We start from the raw sequence: 25999 nt of genomic DNA, 5'->3' as shown, positions 1-25999 counted from the left end.
GCCCAGCCACTCCAGGGTGTCCTGTTCCCATGGGGATGGGCCCACCGGGTGGCAAACTCAAATCATCTTCATGATGGTTATTATTGATTAATAATTGCACGTGGCCGGCATGATCGTGGCTGGCACTGAAAATGACACCTTTTCTCAATGATGGCAGAACAGCTGTAAGCAAGCAACGCTGAGGACGGGTCTGGGGGAAGCCCTGGGGTCTGGCTGCATGTTCAGGACATGCTCACTTCCCTGGGCGACCCCCACCTCTGCCCAGGCCCGGCAGATCTCCCCCTGCTGGGAAGCCAGCATTGTGATCGACCCAAGCTCTGAGGGGAGGGCGGGACAGCAAGTAACCCCGCTGAGTGCCTACTGTGTGCCAGGCTGTCCATCCCACTTAATCCCCGCAACCCACGACAGGATGAATAAAATCCCTGCTCTGTGGACGAGAGCACAGAGCTTCCAAGCACTTCAGTGACCTGCCCAAAGCCGTGGACGCAGTCACTCCAGAGACTCCCAACCACAATTTTACAGTAATTCCTGGAGAAATAGCACCCTTACGGAGCAAACTGAAGCCCTGCACTAAACTAAGCCCTGCGCACAACTGGAACGGGAAGATAAGCACAGGAGAAACCCCGTGGTGACAGGTGGGCAGCTGCGAAATGTGGATTTCCTCTGGGAGAGGTCGCTGGGGGCCCCCTGGCCTCTCCCAACACTACCCAGGTTTGTGTTGACACAATCAGGCCAGCCGCCGCCTTGCCCTTGACTTGAACTTGCCTCCTGGTTGACAGGGGGCCTCTAAGGATGAGGGAAAGGAAAGGAGGCCCACGTCATTCCATTTCCTTTCTTCCTTGTTACCCTGGGGCTTTAGCAGACCAAGAATCAAAAGGAAGAAAATCAGAGGGCCTGTCCCCTTTTCCTCCGCCGGTGAGAGAATCCACAGGCAAGGAAAAAGAGAGACAGTGTGGACATGGCTCCAGGAGGGAGGAATTGTCTTCTTGTTTTAATGTTTATTTATTTTTGAGAGCAGGAGGGAGGGGGAGGGAGGGGCAGAGACAGAGAGAGAGAGAGAGAGAGAGAGAGAGAGAGGATCCGAAATGGGCACTGCACTGTCAGCACAGAGCCCGATGTGGGGCTCGAACTCACAAACCACGAGATCATGACCTGAGCCCAAGTTGGACGCTTAACCGACTGAGCCACCCAGGTGCCCCAGGCACTGGGTTTTAAAGAGCCTTGAAGTCGGATAAGGAAAACATCTGCTGGGCCTCTTTTTGTCTGGACACAAATACCTGAGTGCATAGTGATGTTACCAATTGCTTTCTCAGACCCTCAGCCTGGAGTGATGGATGAATGTGTGCATGTGTGTGTGTGTGTGTGTGTGTGTGTGTGTGTGAATGTGCATGCAATCCCTCCACTAGCAAATTCGCAAGTGAGCGCTGCTGGGGAGACAGAGGGAAGAAGGAATTTGCACGAGTCAGCCCTCCTGGCTTCTTGGGTTCTAACTTGAGGGACTCTCTCCATTTATCTACCCATTGACCTATTTGCTCATTTACCTACTTCTTTTCTTAGCTCAGGTGCTATAGATAGTTTTGGAGACTCCACGGAATCTTTTTGGGCGGAGTAAAATCTAGAGAGCAACTTCGGCTTCTGTTGCGCTCTTGTTTCTAGATCACACAGAAGCAGCCAGATCAAGTTTTGCTGATTTGGGGATGCTCTTCGATATTATAGGTATTATATAGCATGAACGAAGTTCACTTTGGGCGGGGGGGGGGCTGGGGTGTCACCCTCAAAGAGATCAGTGGTTCTCCAAAGCAACTGAAACGGAAGTAAAAGGAGAGTGTGAGTGAAGCTGCCGGTCGGAGGAGGCATGCATAGAAGAGGGGTGATTAGAGAGAACCGCAGGGTTTTTAAGTTTGCGAGCGAGCGTGTGGCTCAGGCTCCAAATGAAAAGTCACAGAGGGCAGACCTTCTGAATCATGGGTTGTTTATTTGGAATCAAGCTGTTTCTCCCGGTCAACTACAGGCAGCTTGTCCTCGGGCGGGTGAGTGGCTCCTGAGAGTTAATTACTTAAGGATGGTTAATGATTCTCCTGGGTGACCCTGGGGGGAGGTATATGCAAATTAATCGTAATTACAACAGCTCAGCAGCAGCTACTCGGTAGTGTTTTCTGTGCTCCCGCACGGTGCAGGACGCTTGATTGTGTTATTTCATCCACACAAGAGTCCTATGAGGTAGGCATGATCAGACCCATCATTTTTCTTGCAGACAAGGAAACTCAAGTTCAGGGAACTGAAGTCACGATCAAGTGGGGCCACAGGTGGGTCTCACTCTAAATCCCTTAACTGACACTCATGTTGTACTAACATGTAGGAACGCCCCAGAAAACGTGCAGCAAGGGCTCTTGGGTGAGGCCGCCTGGCAGGTGGGTCTTCCAGGCAAAGGGGGAGTCTCCCTTTTAAGCTCAAGGGCAAGGGCTTTCAGGGCTTGGGGGTGCTCCGTGCCCAGTAACCCACATGCACTTAAAGGCACCGCTCCCAAGACAGGTCCCAAGGGAATCGCAATGTGACCTGTCATTAGCAACAGCCTCACCGCACAGCCAAGTGACCTCAGGCTCAACACCGGTCTAGGTCCCCTGAAGCCATTCGGGTGACTTCTCACTCCCCGACTGTCATCCGTCAAGGACCCCTCTGTGCCCTTCCACCGCCGCTCACCTGCCGGCCTGCAGCACCCCGGAAATGCTGAAGAGCCCGAAGTCTGTGATCACCACTTTCCCGTTGTCGTAGAAGACATTCTTTGACTTGAGGTCCTTGTGAAGGATCCCCTTTGCGTGCAGGTAGCCCATGCCCTGGAAGGAGCCAGGAAACGGGATGTCGTCAGGGAACACGGAGCGCTTGCCGCTACCCTGGCTCGGGTTCAAGAGCACCCTAAACAGCTGCACTGCTTGGGGCCCAAACGCACAGGCTTGCAGGTGGGGCTGTGCGGGACCGGGCAGGGTCCTCAAGGCACACCTCTGCCACCGCCCTCAGACTACGGCCAAACTGTTCCCACCTGGCTCTGAAGCTTCCGGAAGAAGCCCCAGAGGAAGACATCCCTAGCGGGAGAAAAACTGAAGACGAAACAGAGAGGTGGTCCCCAGAGTAAGCTGAGGGATGCCATCAACCACCTCCCCGCACTTCCTCTTTGAAAAAAATAACTCCTTGGCAGGACGTTTGTTTTATAGCTACTTAACCCATATCAGCGCTGAAGGCACCACATTCCTCAAGGGACAGATCATGATCCAGTGATCAAGACCACGGAGGAGAAGCTAGCCGAAGGGTGAGTGTCTAGATTCTTTGTGTGTGTGTGTGTGTGTGTGTGTGTGTGTGTGTGTGTGTGTGTGTGTGTTGTTTTTTTTTTGTTTTGCCTTTATGAGCTGTCACATTTTATCTCTTCTAACAGCTTAGTCCTAACACTTCCAATGGGAAATGGAAGTCCCAGTCAACTGACTAACGAGGCACCTGCCAGAAAACACAGGATGTTCCAGTTTGTTTTAAGCCCAAACAACAGTCCCAACAATTGGATGTTTCCCTGGCAGCTGCAGAGAGAGAGAGAGACAGAGAGAGACAGAGACAGAGGGCTTCCACTCATGGGAATTCAAGCATCCGAGGGGTAAGGGATTCTAACAACACAAGCTTCTCCTGGTACCCTACGTGCCAATTATCATGATGATGAGGCACCAGACAGAAGCCAGACATCGGGAGACCATCCCTAATGGTGGTATCTGGGCAAAACTCTTACTCACATACAGCGTGGTATTTTCTGGTCAAGTCTAATTTTTTTTTTTTTTTTTAAATCCAGACTGCTGGTCTGAAGCCAGACCCTGCATCTCTCGGGAGGGAGCCCCGGCTCCTGTGGTACCTTGACAATTTCTTGGGCAATCTGCCTCGTTTTGTTGACATCCAAGACGATTTTGGCATCCCTCACCACAGAGTAGAGAGTCCGTCCCTTACACAGGCTGAAAAGCAAAAGGAGAGGACACATTACTGGCACTTGTTCAGATGAGAGTGACCCACAGCAGTTGCCCGGTGTGACAAATAATAGTGGATGTGCCCCTGGGACGCCTGTTGGAGAACAAGCCTGCGAACGGACCTCAGGTCTGGCTCTCGGATGCACGAGATCTGGGAGCACGTTCTTTGGGGTTCTTCGGGGTCTTCACTGACACCCCCACCGCCAGCATCTCAGGACACCCGCAGAACCTAACCCAGTCCAGAGGCAGGCTTGCCACGTTCCCTCCGTCCCAGGGTTGCACGGAAGGAAAGCTGTGTATGAACCAATAACTTCTGGGGTCCTGAGACGCCACTCAGACAGCACTCTGCCAGCCACCTGTCCCAGCTGCTCCCACTCGCCAGAAGCTGCTGGGGTGGGCGGTGGGGGCAGTGATGAAACCCCAGCAAGATGGTGGCTCATACCCACCAAGAACCATCAGCCAACGATGCATTCAAGCACACGATGCGTTACACACACATCCGTTGTGTGTAAACACGGATACCCTGTCCCCCAAACCAGACGCCCGTCTAGAGGGTTTTTTAAACTATGTTCAGACTCACTGAGTTCATTTTGAGGACCAGTGGTTTAAGATAAATGACAAGATGGAAAAGGATGTTAATGCAGCGACAGTGACACCTTCTCATTGAGTTGCCTGCTTGCTCACCCACCCGTCCCTTCCATGGTGAGCTCCGTTCCCGACACACACACAGCAGGCACTCAATACGTGCTCACCGAATGAGGGAAAGAATGAATGAGTGAATGAATAAATGAATGCAGTCTATATTTACCACAGCATTCCCTGCCTCTAGCGCCAAATCTAGCTCAGAGGAGCAAGTGTCGGCTGGAAAAGGAAGGAATGGCGTTAGGGAAGTTCATGTTCCATCTTCTGTCAAAACTAATGGCTTGCATTTTTCTTTTAATCTATGATTTCACTGCTAAAATACTCTCAGCCCTTCCTTCAGTATTTTTCGAGCCCTTGTTATGTGCTACACTTGGCTGAGATTGTGCAGTTGAAGCTAGATCCCGGCTCTGCTCCTTACTGTGTGTCTTTGGGTGGGTTACTTAACCCCTCTGGGCCTCGGATTCCTCAACTAGCAAAGAGAACGAGTGACACCTACCTTGTAGCGTCACTACGAGGACTGAGTGAGAGAAGGAACTGAGTGCCGTGCCTGGCACCTGGTGGGAAGTATAGCATCGCGGTGAGAATTTGTGGGTTAGAATCCTGGTGGCATCAGTGAGTAGCTGTGTGACCCTGGGCAGGTGAGTTAACCTCTCTGAGCCTCACTTTCACTATCTGTACAATGGAGTCAATAGTTCCTGCCTTATGAGGTGGTTAGGAGAACCCCATGAAATCAGGTGTGTAAGGTGTGGGCATCTCTCCATGCCCAGTGCACAGTAAGTACCCTACTCATGAAACGCTGGCTGTTAGGCGAGGTAGTAAGTGATCAATAAAATGCCAAATGTGTACGCACGCTTGTGTAAATATGTGCCATATATTCATACGTATACGACATCTGCTTGTCCATCCATTGTATTCCTACCTGTCTACCTGGCCACATACCTACCCATCCACCCACATACCCGTCCAAAACGCTACCTGTGACCTTTCACTAAGACTCATTTCTTAGTGAGATTCTCAGCGTAGCTGACGCCCAGGGGGTCTGATTCATCCGTCCAAGGTCGCCCCGTAAGCTGGTGGGAGGCAGCCACGGTGACTCAAGTCTGTCCCCTGTTGTTGCTGTCCTGGGGGGTACGTTTGCTGTGGCTACTGCAGGAGAGGGGGAGAGAGGCGGGCTGTGCAGCCAATTAAGCCACACTGACATTTAAATATGGGGGATTGGCGGAGACCGTGGGTGGACTCCCTCCCCTGGATACTCGGTTCTTGAACAGCCACCTACACTCATTACCGGCCAGAGCCCAGAAAATACTGTTCCCGCTGCAGACACCAGAGCAAATAATTGCAACAGGCTTCAAGACTCCCAGACTCTCCTTCCCGGGGTAACTGTGTGCAGGTCTCAGGCTTCAAACACCCATTCCATTTCCTTCCCTGCTCCCAATTTCCTTTCTGGGAGCAGCTGCGAAAATCTTTGCTTCTCTTGCTACCCTGTGGTTTCTGGGGCTGCTGGAGTACATCCATCGACTGGTGGGATGTGAATTCACACGACCACAGCCTGGCACGTCTACCAAAGTGAAATATACAAACACCCCACGATCAGCGGTTCCTTCCCTAAGTATATATATACAGGCATGCGTACTCACATTCGCCCACAGACATGCCAGAAGGTACGAGAACGTTAATAGCAGCCCATTCATAATAGCCCCGCACTGGAGCCAATCCAAATGTTCGTCAACAGAAAGATGGATTGATTGCGACAGAGCCAGATAACAGCATATATTCGTATCGTACTGTATAATAATCAACGAATTACTGCTAACTGCAAAAAACGTGACGTTCATAAACACAGTGTTAAACAAAGACGACTCAAGACTCGCACCGAATGATTCTATTTACACAAAGTGCAAAACCAGACAAAACTGACCCATGTGCTAGAAGTCAGTGTAGTGGTGACCCTTGGGGGCCAGGGAGGCTGGAAAGGGCGTGAGGGGTCCAATGTGGCGGGGGGGGGTGCGGGGTGCAGGCAATGTTTTGATTTGGGTGCTGGCTGGCACATGAGTGTGAATTGAGTGGAAATTCATCAGGTTGTGCTCTCAGGATCTGGACACTTTGCCAGACGTTATACTCAAAAAAGTCTGCTGTAAACAAATTGGCATGGTGTTGAAATTTAAAAGAAAATCTAAACCAACACTGATACCCCAGGTATCCATTTCTAAGCGCTTCACACAGTCCCAAGGGGCAGAGTCTACAGAGGAATTAGGTATTTATCCGGGGCTGAGCTGGAGAGCAGGTGCAGGGCGAAGGCTGAGCTCGAAGCAGGAGCAGGCATCAGGCAGGTATCCAGGGCAGAAGAGGCTCAGATACTCCAGACAAGTCAGTCCAAGTGTCTTTGGCAACTGTTCTGAGCTTGGGGCTTCTGTGGCTAACACTGGTGCCCAAAAGCCATTTGCAGCATGGGAGGTGAGGAAGGGAAAGGAGAGGATGAAGGGTTACAACCCTCACAGCAACTTGCAGGAGCCACACTGTGGCCCCATTTCTACAGACGAGGATATGGAGACCCAGAGGGGCAGAGGACCTGCTCACGGACACACAGACATGGGATCAGCCCAGTCCTGATCTTTCTCTCATCTCCTCTTTGGTGTGGGTGCTGGACATGATTTGGGGGCCATTTAAGAGACACACAGCCAAGTGAATCCAAATCCGACTCTCCCATTTACTACTTACGGGGTGACCTCGGGAAGTGACTCCAGCCTCAGTTTCCTCATCTGTAAAATGGGAGTAATAGTAATAATTCCAGTTAATGTGTCTGAGCCCTTGTTATGTGCCAGGTACCGGGGTACTAAGCACAGGTACAGGTACTAAGCATGAAAGCCCCCCCCCCACACACACGGTGGGTACCCTTGCTGTATTCTATGGATTCCAAGATGCATGTTTCCTTGAAGTTTAACATCTCCGAAATCAGAATGTGTCTGATTGATGGACAGGTAACAGTTCTGTTGGCACTGTATTTCTCTCTTTGTAGTACGTGAATACAACGTGCATATTGTAACTGACAGCATCTTGGATTTCATCAAGTCTTGGCTCAGCCACATTTTACAGATAAGGAAACTGAGGCTCAGAGAGGTTAAGTAGGGCTGGGATTTGAACGCAGGCAGCCTGGCTTCAGAGCTCATGCTCCTGACCCCCATCTTTGGCTCCATAACTTTCTCTCAGACCCCAGCAGGTCATATGCCCTCAGTAAATGGTAGCCATAATGTCATTGCTATGGCAACGAAGATTAATGAGGCCCGCTGGCCTTGGTAGCAGTCAGTCTGGAGGTCAGGAGGTGTTTTAGTGGCTTCAGGATATAGTACTTCTCTAGCTCCTCGGGCAGTACGTGCGCGTACACACACACACACACACACACACACACACCTCCATATCTCTCTCTGCTAAAAGATCACATTTCTCCAAGAAGAACAAGGCCCAGAAATGTCTCACTTTGTCTGCAGGCCGATACAGAGGTCTCTTCAGCCCTGACCCCAGACAGGTCATTCATACAATTCTGACCTTTGACCCCATGTCCCGGGTGACACAGTGAGCCTTCTGGCCAGGATGACACTGTAAGTGGAAGATCCTTGTTGTAAACCAGCCCCAAAGAGGATTGTCAGAAACAATGAGATAAAACCATCTAGAAGGCTCATCTCCAAGGGCCTCCGTCCAAACTGGCTAATTCTGCCAGAACAGTGACTAGGAGAGAAATCTAGATGCCTGGGGTGGCCACTTCCCTTCCCTCCTCCAAACCCCTCAGCACCAAGCCCGGGGACCCAGGCCAGTGTGAATGAATGGTGGGGAGTGTGGGCTGGGGGCCACCTCCTCCGAAGACTGTCAGGCAGGCCCCCAGCCCAGTTCTGGCACCTCTCAGCCCACATGGCTTTGGAGACTCATCAGGGGCACAGGGTCCCCATCTGCTACTGTGGGCGTGGTCAGCTGAACAATGGTCCCCCAAAGCTGTCCACGTCCTCATCCTCAGAAACGGTGACTATTTCCCTTATATGGCACATGGAACTTTGCAGAGGCAACTACGGTTTTTGACGTGGGGAGACTGTCCTGGCTTATCTCAGTGGGTCCGCTGTCATCACAAGGATCCTTAAGGTGAAGGGAGAGACAGAAGAGAGAGAGAGGCAGAGGGAGATGTGAGTAAAAGACTCAACCAGCCCTGGCTGGCTCTGAAGATGAGGAGGGCGTCATGAGCCAAGGGGTGCAGGCAGCTTCTAGAAGCCAGAAAAGGCAAGAACAGATTTGTCCCCTACAGCAGCCAGGATGAACGCAGCGGACACCTTGATTTTAGCCCTGTGAGACCCATTTTAGACTTCCGACCTCTAGAATCGTAAGATACATTTGTGTTGTTTCAGGCCACGAAGTCTGCGGTCCTTTGTTTCGGGAGCCCTGGGAAACTAACCCAGTGGGACGGGACGTACTGCATCGCAGGAGGGTGTGAGGTGGAGATGAGATCACACAGGCACAGTGCTTGGCCCAGCGTCTGGCCAGAACCTATACTCCTTCAACAGCAGCTCATATCACTGCTAATAATATTACTGCTGATATCGTTGCTAATGATCATGCTTTCCTGCTTAGGTGACCCCAAGTGCCCTTCACGGCCTCTCCGGCCTCCCTAATTTGGTCTCTATCCAGCACTCCTAGCGGCCACTTCAAAATGCAAAGCTGACCGGTCGCTCCCTGCTACAGTCCCCTCTCTACCTCTCTCCCACCCCCACCCCGGGGTCTCTGGACACAGACCCAACTCCTCCAGGGCCCACAGGTGTGATACAGACTGGCCCCGGCAGGCTGTTCCACCCCCTTCTTGTTGGGACTCTCCCCTTCGTTCACTGAGTTCCAGTCCCACACACCTACCTCAGGGCCTTTGCTTGTGCTGTTTCCGCAGCCTGGAACACTCTCCCCATTTGTCCTCAAAAGCCTTCCCTGGCCTCCCCAACTAGTTCCCTCGTGCCCTGTAGGTCCCTGCAGCACCACGGACCTCATCCCTGCAGCACTTGTCCTGGTTGGAATTGTACACACACTGGCTGGAATCTTTGATGACAGATTATCTCCTCCAGACTACTCTCCGTGAAGGCTGGGTCTAGGTGCTCCTGGCCACAGCTGCGCTCCCAACATACAGAAGGTCCTGAAGGAATCGGGGTATGCAATGCTACAGGCTGCCTCACATGGCCAGACCTCGCAGGGAGTGAGATCCCCACTGCAACACCACATCCAATAAAACAGAAACTACCTCTCAGGGGTCTGCCTTCACCTTTCTTGGCTTGTTTGCTCGGGGGCTTTATTTTGGGGCTCTCTGAGGGTAACAGATGGTCCCTTGGTGATGGAAGCCTGGTCTTAAATGGGAATGTCTTTAGACCTGGCATGTATAATCTCCTCCCTGCCTAGACCTCAGAGGTGTTTAAGCACAAGTCCAGTGGCTGATGAACCTGCATGGGCACCACAGTCCCTTGGAAGAACGTGTTAAAACAAAGATGGCTGGTCCTACCCCAAGAAATTCTGATTCTGAGGGCCTGGATTGGGTCGGAGAATTTGCATTTCTTTTTTTTTTTTTTAAATGTTTATTTTTCAGGGAGAGACAGAGCATGAGCGGGGGAGGGGCAGAGAGTGAGGGAGACACAGAATCCGAAGCAGGCTCCAGGCTCCGAGCTGTCAGCACAGAGCCCCGTGCGGGGCTCGAACTCATGGACTGCGAGATCATGACCTGAGCCCAAGTCGAACACTTAACCTAACCCACACGGGCGCCTGTGAGAATTTGCATTTCTAGTAAGTTCCCAGGTAATGCTAATGCTGGTGGTCCAGAGATTCCCACGTTGTGAAGCACCACTCAAGACCAATCTCATTTTACTGAGGCCCAGAGATCATCAGTTAAGTTCACAATCGATTTAGCGAGAGTGGCACCGTAGGCAGGGCAGTATTCTGTTCCAGGTGTGTGCAAGACAGGCCCAGTCCTTAATCTCATGGGGCTGACCGGCCAGGGGAGATGTCAGCCAATAAATAAGTCACTGAGCAAATAGAAAGATGTTCAGAGAAGCGTAAGTGCTTAGAAGAGAATAAATAGATTTACTGGACAGAGAGTGGTGGGGCTGGGGGCTTCTTTCACTAGGACAGTCAGGGTAAGTCCCTCAGGGGAGGTGACCCTTATGCCAAGGGCTGAAGAAAGAAGGCAGCCATGTGAAAATCTGGAGGAAGAGAGTTCCAGGCTGAAGGACCAGCCAGTGCAAAGGCCCTGGGGTAGGACCAGGCTGGTACACTTGAGTAACACAGCAAAGGCCATATGGCTGGGCTCTAGAGAACATCTCCCAGGGCCTGCTTTCCTCAAGTGCTGATCTTCCAAATAAAAGAAACAGCTGGGTGGAAACAGTCCTTAGCTCTGCCTGATTTGTGTTCCCAAGGCAGTTGGTTTCAAAGTCAGCTGTTGCTTTAAAACACTCTCTTCTGTCAGACGGGATTTATAACTCTTTGGTTGTTCACTCACTTCTAAGCATTCTCCACCTCTCAAAACTCAAAACCCCCTTAAGTGCCCCTCTCTTTCCCCCTTCCCTTGAGCAAATAAATCACACTTCAAGCGACAAGTTGCGTACTCCATCAAACTCCAGCCGCAGGCAATCTCTTAACTTCCAAGTCGTTCATGAATCTAACACTGAAGATATTAAACCTTGGGACTCTGGGGCTTTCTAATAAAAAATGCCAGGTTAGCTTCCTATTAAAAATGGGAAATGCCAGAAAGCAAGTGAGAAATGCCAGCTGCTCGCCACCTGCTTAACCTGATGTGCGTCCAGGAAATGAAGAGTTATAGAGTTCCATTTAGTAAGAGGTTTGGTGGCAGAAGGCTCACGTCCCAGCCAGATGAGAAAGAAGATGGTGGCCTGCCAGACACCGGAATATGCAAAGCAGGAGCCTAGCTGCCCATGAGAGCAGGACTTACTTTTCCCCAACGCACACTCCTGCCCTCCTCCAGCCTTTGATATTGCTGCAAAGCCCAGAGAAGTCGGGGGTTGGGGTCGGGGGGGGGAAGAGGAAGCTTAGACTCTATCTTACTGGCTTCTTCTCTCCAGGGCTGGATCCAGTTTTGCTAAGTCCAGAGGCCAAATGTTGGCTCCTCTGGGCCCTTTAAGTTCTGAGATGGGGCTGTGATAATCAGTGAGTGCTTCTGTCCCTGACTGTGACCTCAGGCTTTGGGGCATCTGGTGACAATCTGCCCTCCGTGGTCTGGGCTTTACAAGGGTAGGAATGCTCCAAGGGTGCAGGCAATCAGCTAGGGAAGCAGGAGCCTCTAGCTCACCACAGGAAGAACTTCCAGGAAATGGTACCCTGGCTGGTCCTCTGCCTCTGGTCACATTGTGTGGTCTGGTCGCCATCTGAGACCTGTTCTTGACCTTGTCCAAAGACATGCCAGGACATGCTCCTCCCTCACTCTACACCATATGTAAGTACACATATACTTGTATACATATATGTATATATATGTAATCATGTATATTGTGTGTGTGTGTGTGTGTGTGTATTATCATTTCCTAAGGGTCAGACTGTGTATCTCACTGCAATCATTCCAGAATCACCTTAAGATTTTTGCCAGATTGGCATTATTTATCACTCACTAATACTTTTTCTTTAGATGCATTGCCTTGAAAAAATAAGTGTATTTTTTTTAACCACATAAAGGAAATTTATTTCAGAGTATACTGAAATTTATACTCTGAAATTTATTCAGAGTATAGTCTTAAACATGGAGAAGCTTATTTTGTGGGCTGCGAGAAAACTTAAGATAATTTACTGCCTCTAAGCAATGGTTCTACCTTTGATTTCTTCCTTAAACCCATCAGATGGCACTTTACTTCTTCTCTGTGTCATCGATCATTCCTCTGATGTCAAATTTATGGCTCTGTTTATTTTTTTTTTAATTTTTTATTTTTAAAAATTTACATGCAAATTAGTTAGCATATAGTGCAACGATGATTTCAGGAATAGATTCCTTTGTGCCCCTTACCCATTTAGCCCATCCCCCCTCCCACAGCCCCTCCAGTAACCCTCAGTTTGTTCTCCATATTTATGAGTCTCTTCTGTTTTGTCCCCCTCCCTGTTTTTATATGATTTTTGTTTCCCTTCCCTTATGTTCATCTGTTTTGTGTCTTAAAGTCCTCATATTAGTGAAGTCATGATTTTTGTCTTTCTCTAATTTCACTTAGCATAATACTCTCCAGTTCCATCCACATAGTTGCAAATGGCAAGATTTGATTCTTTTTGATTGCCGAGTAATACTCCATTGTATATGTATAACACATCTTCTTTATCCATTCATCCGTCGATGGACATTTGGGCTCTTTCCATAATTTGCCTATTGTCGATAGTGCTGCTATAAACATGGGGGTGCATGTGTCCTTTCGAAACAGCACACCTGCTGGGGTGCCTGGGTGGCTCAGTCGGTTAAGTGACCGACTTCGGCTCAGGTCATGATCTCACAGTCTGTGAGTTCGAGCCCCACGTCAGGCTCTGTGCTGACAGCTCAGAGCCTGGAGCCTGCTTCGGATTCTGTGTCTCCCTCTCTCTCTGCCCCTCCCCTGCTCATGCTCTGTCTCTCTGTCAAAAATAAATTAAAAAAACATTAAAAAAAAAAAAAAGAAACAGCACACCTGTATCCCTTGGATAAATACCGAGTAGTGCAATTGCTGGGTTGTAGGGTAGTTCTATTTTTAGTTTTTTGAGGAACCTCCCTACTTTTTTCCAGAGTGGCTGCACCAGCTTGCATTCCCCCCCAAAATGAGTGTATTAAAAAAAAATCTGTATCATTACTTTCTATCATTGCCAGGTCGAAAGCCTGTATCTCTAGCCCCAAATAAATGTAAAAAATAAGTACAGTGAAAGCCCATATGTCAAACAAAATGAAATCCTAGCTTGGCATTTGTGGCCAAATGCTCTGATCTTGAGGCCTCCTCTTTGTTTTAAAAGAGAAGTTTAGGACAAATCAGCCCTCAACAAGTACAAAAAGATCGAGATCATACCATGCATATTTTCAGACCACAATGCTATGAAACTCGAAATCAACCACAAGAAAAACTTTGGAGAGATAACAAATACTTGGAGACTAAAGAACATCCTACTAAAGAATGAATGGGCTAACCATGAAGTTAAAGAGGAAATTAAAAAGTACATGGAAACCAATGAAAATGGTAACACCACAGCCCAAAGCCTCTGGGACACAGCAAAGGCAGTCACAAGAGGGAAGTATATAGCAGTCCAGGCCTTCCTAAAGAAGGAAGAAAGATCTCAGATACACAACCTAACCTTACACCTTAAGGAGCTGGAAAAAGAACAGCAAATAAAACCCCAAACCAGCAGAAGGCGGGAGATAATAAAGATTAGAGCAGAAATCAATGTTATCAAAACCAAAAAAAAAAAACAAAAAAAAAAACAAAAAAACAAACCAGTAGAACAGATCAATGAAACTAGGAGCTGGTTCTTTGAAAGAATTAACAAAAGGGATAAACCCCTAGACAGTTTGATCAAAAAGAAAAAGGAAAGGACCCAAACAAATAAAATCAAGAATGACAGAGGAGAGATCACAACCAACACCGCAGAAATAAAAACAATAATAAGAGAATATCAGGAGTAATTACACGCCAATAAAATGGGCAATCTGGAAGAAATGGACAAATTCCTAGAAACCTATAAACTACCAAAACTGGAACAGGAAGAAATAGAAAATTTGGACAGACCCATAACCAGTAAAGAAATTGAATTAGTAATCAAAAATCTCCCAACAAACAAGAGCCCAGGGCTGGATGGCTTTCTGGGGGAATTCCACCAAACATTTAAAGAAGAGTTAACACCTATTCTTTTGAAACTGTTCCAAAAAATAGAAATGTGAGGAAAACTTCCAAACTCATTCTATGAAGCCAGCATCACCTTGATTCCAAAACCAGACAAAGACCCCACTAAAAAGGAGAACTATAGACCAATTTCCCTGATGAACATGGATACAAAAATCCTTCACAAGATACTAGCCAACCAAATCCAACAATACATTAAAAGAATTATTCACCACAACAAAGTGGGATTTATACCTGGGATGCAGGGCTGGTTCAGTATCTGTAAAACAATCAATGTGATTCACCTCATCAATAAAAGAAAGGACAAGAACAACATGATCCTCTAGTATGCAGAGAAAGCATGTGACAAAATACAGCATCCTTTCTTGATAAAAACCCTCAAGAAAGTAGGGATAGAAGGATCACACCTCAAGATCATAAAAGCCATACATGAAAGACCCACCACTAATACAATTCTCAATGGGGAAAAACTGAGAGCTTTCCCCCTAAGGTCAGGAACACAACAGGGATGTCCACTCTTGCCACTGTTATTCAACATAGTACTGGAAATCCTAGCCTCAGCAATCAGACAACACAAAGGAAAAAAAAAAACATCCAAATTGGCAAGGAGGAAGTCAAACTTTCACTCTTTGCAAATGACATGATACTCTATATGGAAAACCCAGAAGATTCCACCAAAAAACTGCTAGAACTGATCCATGAATTCAGCAAAGTCGCAAGATATAAAATCAAGGCACAGAAATCGGTTGCATTCCTATCCACCAATAATGAAGCAACACAAAGAGAAATCAAGGAACCGATCCCATTTAGAAGTGCACCAAAAACCATAAAATACCTAGGAATAATCCTAACCAAAGAGGTGAAAATCTATACACTGAAAACTATAGAAAGCTTGTTAAAGAAATTGAAGGAGACACAAAAGAATAGAAAAATAGTCCATGCTCCTGGATTGAAAGAACAAATATTGTTAAAGTGTCAACACTCCCCAAAGCAATCTACATATTCAATGCAATCCCTATCAAAATAACACCAGCATTCTTCACAGAGCTAGAACAATCCTAAAATTTGTATGGAACCAGAAAAGACCCCGAATAGCCAAAGCAATCTTGAAAAAGAAAACCAAAACAGGAGGCATCACAATCCCAGACTTCAAGCTATACTACAAAGCTGTAACCATCAAGACAGTATGGTACTGGCACAAGAAGAGACACTCAGATCAATGGAACAGAATAGAGAATCCAGAAATGGACCCACAAACGTATGGCCAACTAATCTTTGACAAAGCAGGAAAGAATATCCAATGGAATCAAGACAGTCTCTTCAGCAAGTGGTGCTGGGAAAATTGGTGAGTGACATGCAGAAGAATGAACCTGGCCCACTTTCTTACACCATACACAAAAATAAACTCAAAATGGGTGAAAGACCTAAATGTAAGACAGGAAGCCATCAAAATCCTAGAGGAGAAAGCAGGAAAAAACCTCTTTGATCTTGGCTGCAGCAACTTCTTACTCAACACGTCTCCGGAGGCAAGGGAAACAAAAGCAAAAATGAACTACTGGGACCTCATCAAAATAAAAAGCTTCTGCACAGTGAAGGAAACAATCAGCAAAACTAAAAGGCAATCGACAGAATGGGAGAAGATATTCACAAACGACATATCACATAAAGGGTTAGTATCCAAAATCTATAAAGAACTTAGCAAACTCAACACCCAAAAAACAAATAATGCAGTCAAGAAATGGGCAAAAGACATGAATAGACACTTCTCCAAAGAAGACATCCAGATGGCCAACCAACACATGAAAAAAGCTCAACATCACTCATCATCAGGGAAATACAAATCAAAACCACACTGAGATACCACCTCACACCTGTCAGAATGGCTAACATTAACAACTCAGGCAACAACAGATGTTGGCAAGGATGTGGAGAAAGAGGATCTCTTTTGCATTGTTGGTGGGAATGAAAGCTGGTGCAGCCACTCCGGAAAACAGTATGGAGGTTCCTCAAAAAACTAAAAATAGAAGTACCCTACGACCCAGCAATTGGACTACTAGGTATTTATCTAATGGATACAGGTGTGCTGTTTCGAAGGGGCACATGCACCCCAATGTTTACAGCAGTGCTATCGACAATAGCCAAAGTATGGAAAGAGCCCAAATGTCCATCGATGAATGAATGGATAAAGAAGATGTGGTATATATATACAATGGAATATAACTCGGCAATGGAAAAGAACGAAATCTTGCCATTTGCAACTACGTGGATGGAACTGGAGGGTATTATGCTAAGTGAAATTAGTCAGAGAAAGACAAAAATTATATGAGTTCACTCATATGAGCACTTTAAGACACAGAACAGATGAACACAAGGGAAGGGAAACAAAAATCATATAAAAACAGGGAGGGGGACAAAACAGAAGGACTCTTAAATATGGAGAACAAAACAGAGGGTTGCTGGAGGGGTGGTGGGAGGGGGGATGGGCTAAATGGGTAAGGGGCACAAAGGAATCTACTCCTGAAATCATTGTTGCACTATATGCTCACTAACTTGGATGTAAATTAAAAATTAATTAATTAATTAACTAATTAATAAAAAAGAAGTTGAGGGGTAAACTTCTAGGTGGCTCAGTTGGTTAAGCATCCAACTCCTGGTTTCAGCTCAGGTCGTGATCTCACAGTTGGTTAGTTCGAGCCCTGCCTTGTGCTCTCTGATGTTAGCACAGAGCTTGCTCTGGATCCTCTGTCTCTGTCTGCCCCTCCCCCACTTGCACTTGCATGCTCTCTCTCTCTCTCTCTCTCTCTCTCTCTCTCTCTCTCTCTCTCTCTCAAAAATAAATAAACTTAAAAAAAAAAATTAGCAAGTCAGGGTTAAGAAGGTGTCAGATACCAGCACTGGATGGAGACTTTCTCCTTAATGTCACTGGAAGGAGGGAAAAAGGATTGAAGAGAAAAAGAATGGTCGCCCCCTATGTAATTCAGTGCTATCTGGGGCCAGTGGAACCTGTCCCACCCTGTGGGAAACCTGTCAAGTAATCCCTCCAAGCTGCAAACCCTCCCCTCCTGCCAATTATGCAACAACCGAGCACTACAGGCCAGGTTTGTGCAGTGAAAGGGCCATTTCCTCCCTCTGATGGAACTGACGTTCTCGTGGAGGACCAGATAACAGCAAATACACTAAGTTCAAGTAACAAGCAGGACAGTGGGAAACTAACAAGGGTTAGGTAGCGACTAAGGGGAGAGGGGTGGGTGCCTCCGTTAATAATTGTCAGGCTGTCCTCTCAGGAGGGGACACCAGGGGCCCCCTTCCCACCACATCATGCTGTCTTAGGGCAAAGACTCTGCATTGATTTCTGGCAACTTCTCACCACGTGCCTCTTGTCTCATCTCTCCAAGAAGGGCAGGCATGTCTTGTTCAGGATGATGACCATCTCTGGAAGGCTGAGCAGGGGACCAGGGCAGAAGCAAAGGTTTCCAGGGATCATCTCATCCAATGCTTCAAAGCTCTCTCTAAAGTGGGTATGGTTATTCCCATCGTACAGATGGGAAACTGAGGCAGTAAGTCAGCCTGGATAGAACACACTTCAGAATCAGAACCACTTGGGATAAAGTTCTGCTCCTTCTGGCTGTGTGATCTCAGGCAAGCTTTCGGAAACTTCTGGAACTCGCAGTGCTTTGTGATCTGTGAGGTGGGGTGAGGAGGGAAGGGAGTTGGCTATATATGTATGTGGCCTCTGTGTCCAGTTTGAGTACCCACTACTCAGCACCGCTTGTAATGAGGCCAGGGGGGACAACGGTCTCTGTTTATGGAGCTTCCTCTGACAAGGCACTGAGCTGAGCACTTCTCAGGCCATCCTTCCCAGGAGGGCAGGCACTAGGCTACAAATGAGGCAATTCACGTGCAGGAAGGTTATGTGACCTGCCCAGGGTCCCACGGTTCAGTAGGTGACAGGCTCCGGATTTGAGGCCAGCTCTGAAACACCACATCCTTCCAGGATTTTATAAAATTCCTTGGGAAAAGATGGTGTGGCAAAGAGGAGTGAACTGAACCCACTGAAGATGGCCTGACTTCTGGAAAAGTTTGTCTGCTGAGCTCCGCTGAGATACCCTTCCCCCCAACTCAAGGCCAAATTCAGGGCCAGCCCATGTCTGGCCTCACTGTCCATTTGCCGCTTCTGTTTGGGAATTCCCAGCTGCCACCCAGAGATATGCTGGGCAGGCTGAAGAGGGTTCGGCCATGTGAAGGGGTCCTCAGAGCTTCTGGATGCATCCTCGAGGCACACCGCTGGCCAGGCCCAGGGAGGGGCTCCAGAAATGCTCCTGGAGCAAGTGAATGAACACACGACTCCTATCACCTTCCTTCTTCCCATCATCCACTGCAGCTGGAATAGCGGTGTTTTGTGCCAAGGCAGATCCTTCTTCCTGGCTTAGCACGCAAAACAGACCAGGAGCTGAGCCAGAGCAAGTTAGCGACGAAGCGTTCAGCCTCTTCCCTGTCTGTGCAGAGTACCGAAAGACCACACTGGTCCTCCCTTCCAGGGCTGGATGCCGAAACGTAGCCGTTCTTGTTGCTCCCTGACCAGAACCACATTTTTCTTTTTTAAAGCTGAACAGTAAACTGAATTACCATTTTATTTTTTTTTTAATTTTTTTTTTCAACGTTTTTTATTTATTTTTGGGACAGAGAGAGACAGAGCATGAACGGGGGAGGGGCAGAGAGAGAGGGAGACACAGAATCGGAAACAGGCTCCAGGCTCCGAGCCATCAGCCCAGAGCCTGACGCGGGGCTCGAACTCACGGACCGCAAGATCGTGACCTGGCTGAAGTCGGACGCTTAACCGACTGCGCCACCCAGGCGCCCCTGAATTACCATTTTAAAAATGTATATGCATAGCCCCTAATTTATATGCATTAAAAACCCACAGAGGACAGGCTCCAAGGTATCAGCAGGGTCATTTGCAGGTAGTGGGATTAAGAGCTTTACAAGTTTTTTCCTTGCTGCTTATCTCCCTTTTCGAATTTTTCTCCCAATAAACACATTGACTTTTGTCAAATGAGAGAAAAAGGGGAAAAAAAGGCGCCCCTGAGTCAGAGTGAAATGAAACCAGACGCACGTTTATTGTACAGACAGTTTGGAAAATACCGGACGGGTAACAAACTGGAATGAAGTACAGTGTGAACCACATCCATAAGCCTCTCTGGCTGTGACTCTTTCAAGGCAGGAAGCATTTTTTTTGTTTTGTTTTGTGTGTGTGTGTGTGTGTGTGTGTGTGTGTGTTTTGTTTTTATTTGTGTTTTTTGTTTGTTTGTTTTTGTGCCTTGTCTTCTGCACAGGGTTTAGCGTGTTGTGGGCACACAGCAAGTGACCTGTCCTTATCTGGAAGCCCCAGTAGCATTCTCGCCCTGGGAAAGTTCAATCCCTAATGAAGAAGGCAGAGTTAACAATCTGATTTTTTTTTTTTAAATAACTGTGCCTGGTTAGAGAAGCAGGGGCAGACAATGAGTGGTGTGCATAACCCAACAAATGGCCTTGTCCTTTCTGCCCACGGGGTCCAGGTCCCGAGCAGGTGGAGGGACTTGGTGAGGTGGGGAGGGGGACACAGAAGGGGGATGGGAGAATTCTAGCCTCCCAGGAGATGGATCTCAGTGTGGCACCTACCTGGCCATGATGTAAGAGAACGTGTATAGCAACTTCTAGAATTCAGGCTGTAGACCAGCGTTATAGATCACTGATGCCAAAACACAGAGGGAAATAGAATTTCCCACAGCCAGACTCGAACCCCAGATCTGCCTGAGGCTCTGTTCTGTGTCTGCAGCCACAGAGCCATGCTGCCTCCTAAGAATCATCAATACTATTCACTGAACCTTCCCATGGCACCCTGCTAAGGGTTTTACATGAATGGTCTTATTTACCACTGACCCTTGAACAACGTGGGGGTTGCACAGACTCCACACACGGTTGAAAATCCGAGTATAACTTCCGACTCCCTGAAAGCTTAGCTGCTAACAGCCTCTTGCTGCCTGGAAGCCTTCCTGATAATATAAACGGCCGATTGACACATGTTTTCTATGTTAAATGTCCCATATATGTATTCTCACAAAAAGGTAAGCTAGAGAAAAACAATGTTAAGAAAATTATAAAGAAAACACATTTGCCGTACTGTATTTCTCCAAAGGAAAAAAAAAAACTCTGTATATAAGTGAACCTGTGCAGTTCAAACCGGTGCTGATCAAGGGTCAACCATAGTTGCGTTCCCAACCTCAACCTTGTTAGGAAAGCAGAATTCCTATTTCACAGGTGGGAAAAACTGAGACTCAGGGAGGTCAAGTCATCCGCTAAGCCCCTGCAGAGGAGACCTACGAAGCGGAACTGCCCACCCCCAGTCCGACACCAGCCCCTTGCTCTTAACCACTACGCTACATGGCCTCTTTGGGAAATACAAAGAACAGGGCTGAGGGCTGAGGGCACCAACATTTTCCAAGCTCCTGCGACAAGCCTGTGCTCACTTCAGCTCACTGGAGCCCCGTGGCGGAACTGTTCACCTCCCCACTTTTCTGATGAGGAAGCAAAGGTTCCAGGAAATGAACGACTTCCCCAAGACCCCTCCTGGCCAGGTTGTGGATCCAGTTTGCCCCAAACCCCTGGCCTTTTCACTGCCTCTCTTGTCTTTTCTTTCTTTCTTTGCACTTAAAAGATAATGTTTACTCAGTTTTGAGTGAGAGCACGGGAGCAGGGGAGGGGCAGAGAGCGAGGGGGACAGAGGATCCGAAGCGGGCTCTGGGCTGACAGCAGAGAGCCCGACATGGGGCTGGAACTCACCAACCATGTGATCATGATTACAGCCGAAGCGGGACACTCAACCCACTGAGCGGCCCCGGCGCCCCAGTCTCTCCCTTTCTTGACAAAGCCCGTGATACTGGGGCACCCCAGCATACACCCAGCTAGCTCACTGTTCCAGGGTTCACCGAGGATTTGGAAGAGCATAGGTACAACGGCCTGGTAAATACCTAGTCAATCCTGTTTTATTAGAACACAGCCACACCCTCATTCTCTATAGACGCATCTCGCTATGATGGCAGAGTTGGGTACTCGAGATACAGATTGTATGGCAAAGCTAAAAATATTTACGGTCTGGCTCTTTGCAGAAAACATTTGCTCACCCTTGTTCTAAGAAACTGGGTGGGGCAACAAGTTGGGCTATCAGAGCTAGACAGAGCTTAACGAATTTGAACCCTTCTCCTTTGCCTTGGGAACTGGGTGTGGTCAAGGCCAAGTGGATCTCCCACTTGTTCAACCATTCATCCATCCACGCGTGTGAGCCGAGGCTCCCAGCCAGGTGTGGGGATGTCGGAGTCTGGAGGGCAAGGCAGACACGACACAGGAGCGTCAGCCGGGGTCACAGGTGCAGGGACAGGGCTCTGTTTGGGCTTCGCTTGGGCCGATGAGGGAGGAGGAACTGGGTCAGCACGAACGCAAGCCAGGAATTTATCTGCGAGCCTGTGTTACACAACAGTGGTGACGGACTGAGCTGCCTCCTGGACAGGAGGAGGCTCCAGGGAGAGACACGCCCGGGTCAGCCATGCCGTGACTCAAACATGGGCACCCATGTCAAGCCTGCGTCCTCCTCTCCACAGTCCCTGCCCGAAACCTCCTACTGCACCCCACCAGAGCCTTCCCGGGCAGCCCCCTGGGCACGAGACTGGCGGGACGAATGTTCGTCCAAGCGAGGCAAATCCCAAATTGCTTCAGAACACCTCCCTTACAGACCCCTGGCTCGCGCAGGGCCACCACGGGGGAGATTCCTGAGCCTCTGACACCACGCAATGGGTCACCGTAGCTGAATCCAAAGCCTCAGGCACGACACAGGTCTGTGCGTACCCGTATGTGCGTGCACACTCTTGTTTCTGCGGGTGCCGGTGCCCCCTCCGCGTGCGTGTGTTTCTGTGTACATGAACACGTGTGTGCATACGTAGTGAATCTGTGTGCATGGGTTCGTGCAGGTGGTACACGCGTGTGCACGTATTTGTGTACATTTGTGTTTGCGTACGTGTGTCAGGGGGCGTCTTTGCATCTGTGTGCACGTCTACGCCCATCTCTGGGTATGTTTTTGTGACTGGCGTGGGGAGAGCCCTGCAGAACTGACCACAGCCTCTCCCCTCTCAGAAAGCACTCTGTCTGCAATTCCCTTGGCCTTTGACACGTTCCAACAGAAACATGGCTTCTCGGTCCGAAAATGGCAAGCTCAGTTGCCAGGGGCTGGTGGTTGGTAAGAGTGGGAGTATGGAGTGACAGGGTTAATGGAGACAGGGGTTTTCTTTCTTTTTGTGTTTTTTTAAATATTTATTCATTTTTGAGAGAGACAGAGCATGAGTGGGGGAGGGGCAGAGAAAGAGGGAGACACAGAATCCGAAGCAGGCTCCAGGCTCTGAGCTGTCAGCACAGAGCCCGATGTGGGGCTCGAACCCATGCACCGTGAGATCATGACCTGAGCCGGAGTCAGACGCTCAGCCGACTGATCCACCCAGGCGCCCCAGGGTTGGTTGGTTGGTTGGTTGGTTTGTTTTGAGGTGATAAAAGGTACTACAATTAGATTTGGTGAGAGTTGCACAATTTTGTAAATATACTAAAAACCACAGAACTGTATGGATACTTTAAATGAGCAAGCTTTAGGAGAGAATATAAATAAAATCAATACAGTTGTTTACAAAAGGAAGAAAATGGGGAGTTTACAAAAGTCCCCACTCATTTCTTCCTGCTGCACGGCACAGAGGAGCCCTGGTGTGGGAAGCAGGAAAATCCCCTGATTTCTCAGGCTTCTCAATCAATCGGGGAAGGAACTTGGCCCAGTTTCCACAACCCACAGGCCTCTGCCAGCCAGATGTGTCCTTTGCACTGGAAGCTTTTTAGATAAATCCAGAACACCGAGGGGATCTAGGGCAGGCTGGATGGGCAGCACTGGATGGAAACGAACTACCATTTCGTCACCCCAAGAGGGATGGGGACAGATCTAGAGACGGGGGGTGTACTGGGAGGAAGTGTTCCTTTTACATGTGGCGACAGAAAAAGAATGGAGGGGACAGAGAATGTAGCAGGAAGGCAGGAGCAGTAACCCTGTGGTTAGGAGCTCAGAACTTGCAGCTGGGCAGAACTGAGTTTCACATCCAGTCCGGGTACCCTTAAGCTTTTCGGTTAAAATAAGCTTTTCATTGCTTAAAATAAATGCAGATAGGCGAACCAGAATCTGCCTCTTGGGTCTGGGGGGATTAAGTTAGAAAATGTGCATGGAAGAGCCAACAGCCATGTGTTCACTCAATTCTGTTCCGTGTTGCTCCCTCTAGGACCCACCGGAGACCACACCGCCCAGTCTCTTTGCAGTTACGCAGCACCAGGCGACCAGTTCCGGCCAATGACAGGTAATCTCTGTCACTTTCTGGTTGGGATACTGAGAAGCCCATCTGTAATCTCTCTTTAAGATATTTTATTTTGAGAGAGAGAAAGAGAGAGAGAGAGGAGAGAGAGTGTGTGCTCACTAGCAGGGGGTGGGGCGGGGTGCAGAGGAGAGAGGGAGGGAGGGAGGGAGGGAGAGAGAGAGAGAGAGAGAGAGAGAGAGAGAGAGAGAGAGAGAGAGAGAATCTCAAGCAGCCCCCATGCTCAGCATAGAGCCCGACCCAAGGCTGGATCCCATGACCCTGGGATCATGACCTGAGCCAAATTCAAGAGTTGGACATTTAACCAACTGAGCCACCCAGGTGTCCCTATAATCTCTGTTTAAATAGGACAGAGCCACAGATTGGAATATCCTGGATCCCTGAGTGACCGAATGGAAGACAGCCCTCCTGGAACATTGCCCAGCCTACAGCAAATCTATGTGGGTGAGAAGTAAATTTTCTTTTTTTTCTAATTTTTTTCAATCTTTATTTTTGAGAGGGACAGAGAGACAGCGTGCTAGCGGGGGAGGAACAGACAGAGAGGGAGACACAGAATCAGAAGCGGGCTCCAGTCTCCGAGCCGTCAGCACAGAGCCCGACGCGGGGCTCGAACTCACAGGCTGCGAGTTCATGACGTGAGCTGAAGCTGGACGCGCCACCGACTGAGCCGCCCAGGCAGCCCCCCAGTAAATTTTCTGAATAAGCCATGAAGATTTCAGGATTGCTGCACAAGCCTATCCTCTCCTGACTACAGCTCCTGGTTAATACACAACTGGAAGAAGGGGAAGGTGTGCAGGTGTGGGGATTAAATGAATCAGGGTTTCCCAGAACACAGGGTAGGTACCACCAGCCCCAGATAGCACCGAATCACATCCTAACACCACGAGTACGGGCACAAGAAGCGCAGGAAAGAGGAAGATAATAGCAACGTGAAAATGAGATACTCTGCCCGGGATCACGCTTCCACGGTAAACATCACCGGGGAAACCGGTCTCTGGGATGCGAGCCGTGTCTCCTTTGGTGCCGAAGAAGCATGGCTCTCTTCCACGTGCCCGCAGACGCCTCCATTTGTATGTAACTGGGCAGCGCAGTGGTTTCAAAGAAGCAGAGGCGAAGGGGAACCTGTGCTCGGGGAGATTCAATTTCATGTTTTTGTTAATAGCTTTTTCTCCTGCTTCTCACAGATAGAAAACAAGTCGCCCCGGGATGTGACCTTACCTCTCAATCATTTAAGAACAGAAAATAAATGTCCAGAGAGATTAAACACACAGGTTCTGTGCCCTGAAAAGGCTGCCGTGTGACAGTGTTGCAACTTCTTGGGAAAGATGAAAAGTCCATGTAATCCTATTACCAATATTTCCATTAGTCACCAAGCCTCGCCTTGGTAATCTGTTTCAATTCAAAGTCCTGTCGTTCCCCCAAAACCCAGTTCAGGAGGTGCCCGAACAAAATGGAAGTCTGTGCCAATTTCCAGGGATGGGCAAAAATCATCACTCGAGTTCATTTGGGGTTCCTCCCCCCCGCCCCTTAAGCTCTTAAGTCCAGGGCACCAAGAGAAGTCCTTCCCAACGTTCACCGGGTAATCTTGCCCTCTCAGGCTGGTTTAAATCTCTAGCTTCTATCCACAAAGCTTCCAGGGCAAAGAGGCAGAGATCTTAACACACCAGGGCCTCCAGCCACCTCAACTTGGGGACGCTCTGGGGAGGCTGGTGGGAGGGGATGTCCGGGTGGGGGCGGGGCTGGGATGGATACAAAAAGGACCAGCGAGGCCACTCACTCTCCACAGCTCAGGGCCAGAGCTCAGACATCATGCCAGTCTCTACGCCGTCTTGTGAAGGAGGCATCAATCACATCACTGTAAAAATCACATCACGGTGAGGAAATGGAGGTCCAGGGCTTAACTCAAACCTGGAGCCAGCACGTGGTGATGCCACCCCCTTCCCCTAAAACCAGGGACCAGACATTCTACTCCCATGTCCTTGTGAGTTCCATCCGCCCTCCCCAGACTCCTGCTTAAGCAGAGTTGTGCTTCTGTTGCTTATCCCACCCTGCCCCTGGGGGAGCCCCCAGACAA

General features: G+C 48.7%; 1 protein-coding gene across 2 annotated transcripts in view; it reads right to left on the bottom strand.

The window, feature by feature from the left end:
* Positions 1-25999, bottom strand: part of KSR2 (kinase suppressor of ras 2) — a 432076-nt gene that overhangs the window by 15975 nt on the left and 390102 nt on the right. For both annotated transcript variants that reach the window (XM_058691143.1, XM_058691144.1), the window contains exons 15-16: positions 3887-3983; positions 2701-2834 (exon numbers count right to left, since the gene is read on the bottom strand). In XM_058691143.1, the coding sequence (XP_058547126.1) occupies positions 2701-2834; positions 3887-3983 (231 nt within the window). The remainder of the gene's footprint in view (positions 1-2700; positions 2835-3886; positions 3984-25999) is intronic.

The sequence above is a fragment of the Neofelis nebulosa genome, chromosome 11 (assembly GCF_028018385.1).
Source record: "Neofelis nebulosa isolate mNeoNeb1 chromosome 11, mNeoNeb1.pri, whole genome shotgun sequence".
In the NCBI taxonomy this organism is placed as follows: domain Eukaryota; kingdom Metazoa; phylum Chordata; class Mammalia; order Carnivora; family Felidae; genus Neofelis; species Neofelis nebulosa.
Note: the sequence above shows the minus strand (reverse complement) of the source record. Positions and strands in the feature narration are given on the sequence as shown.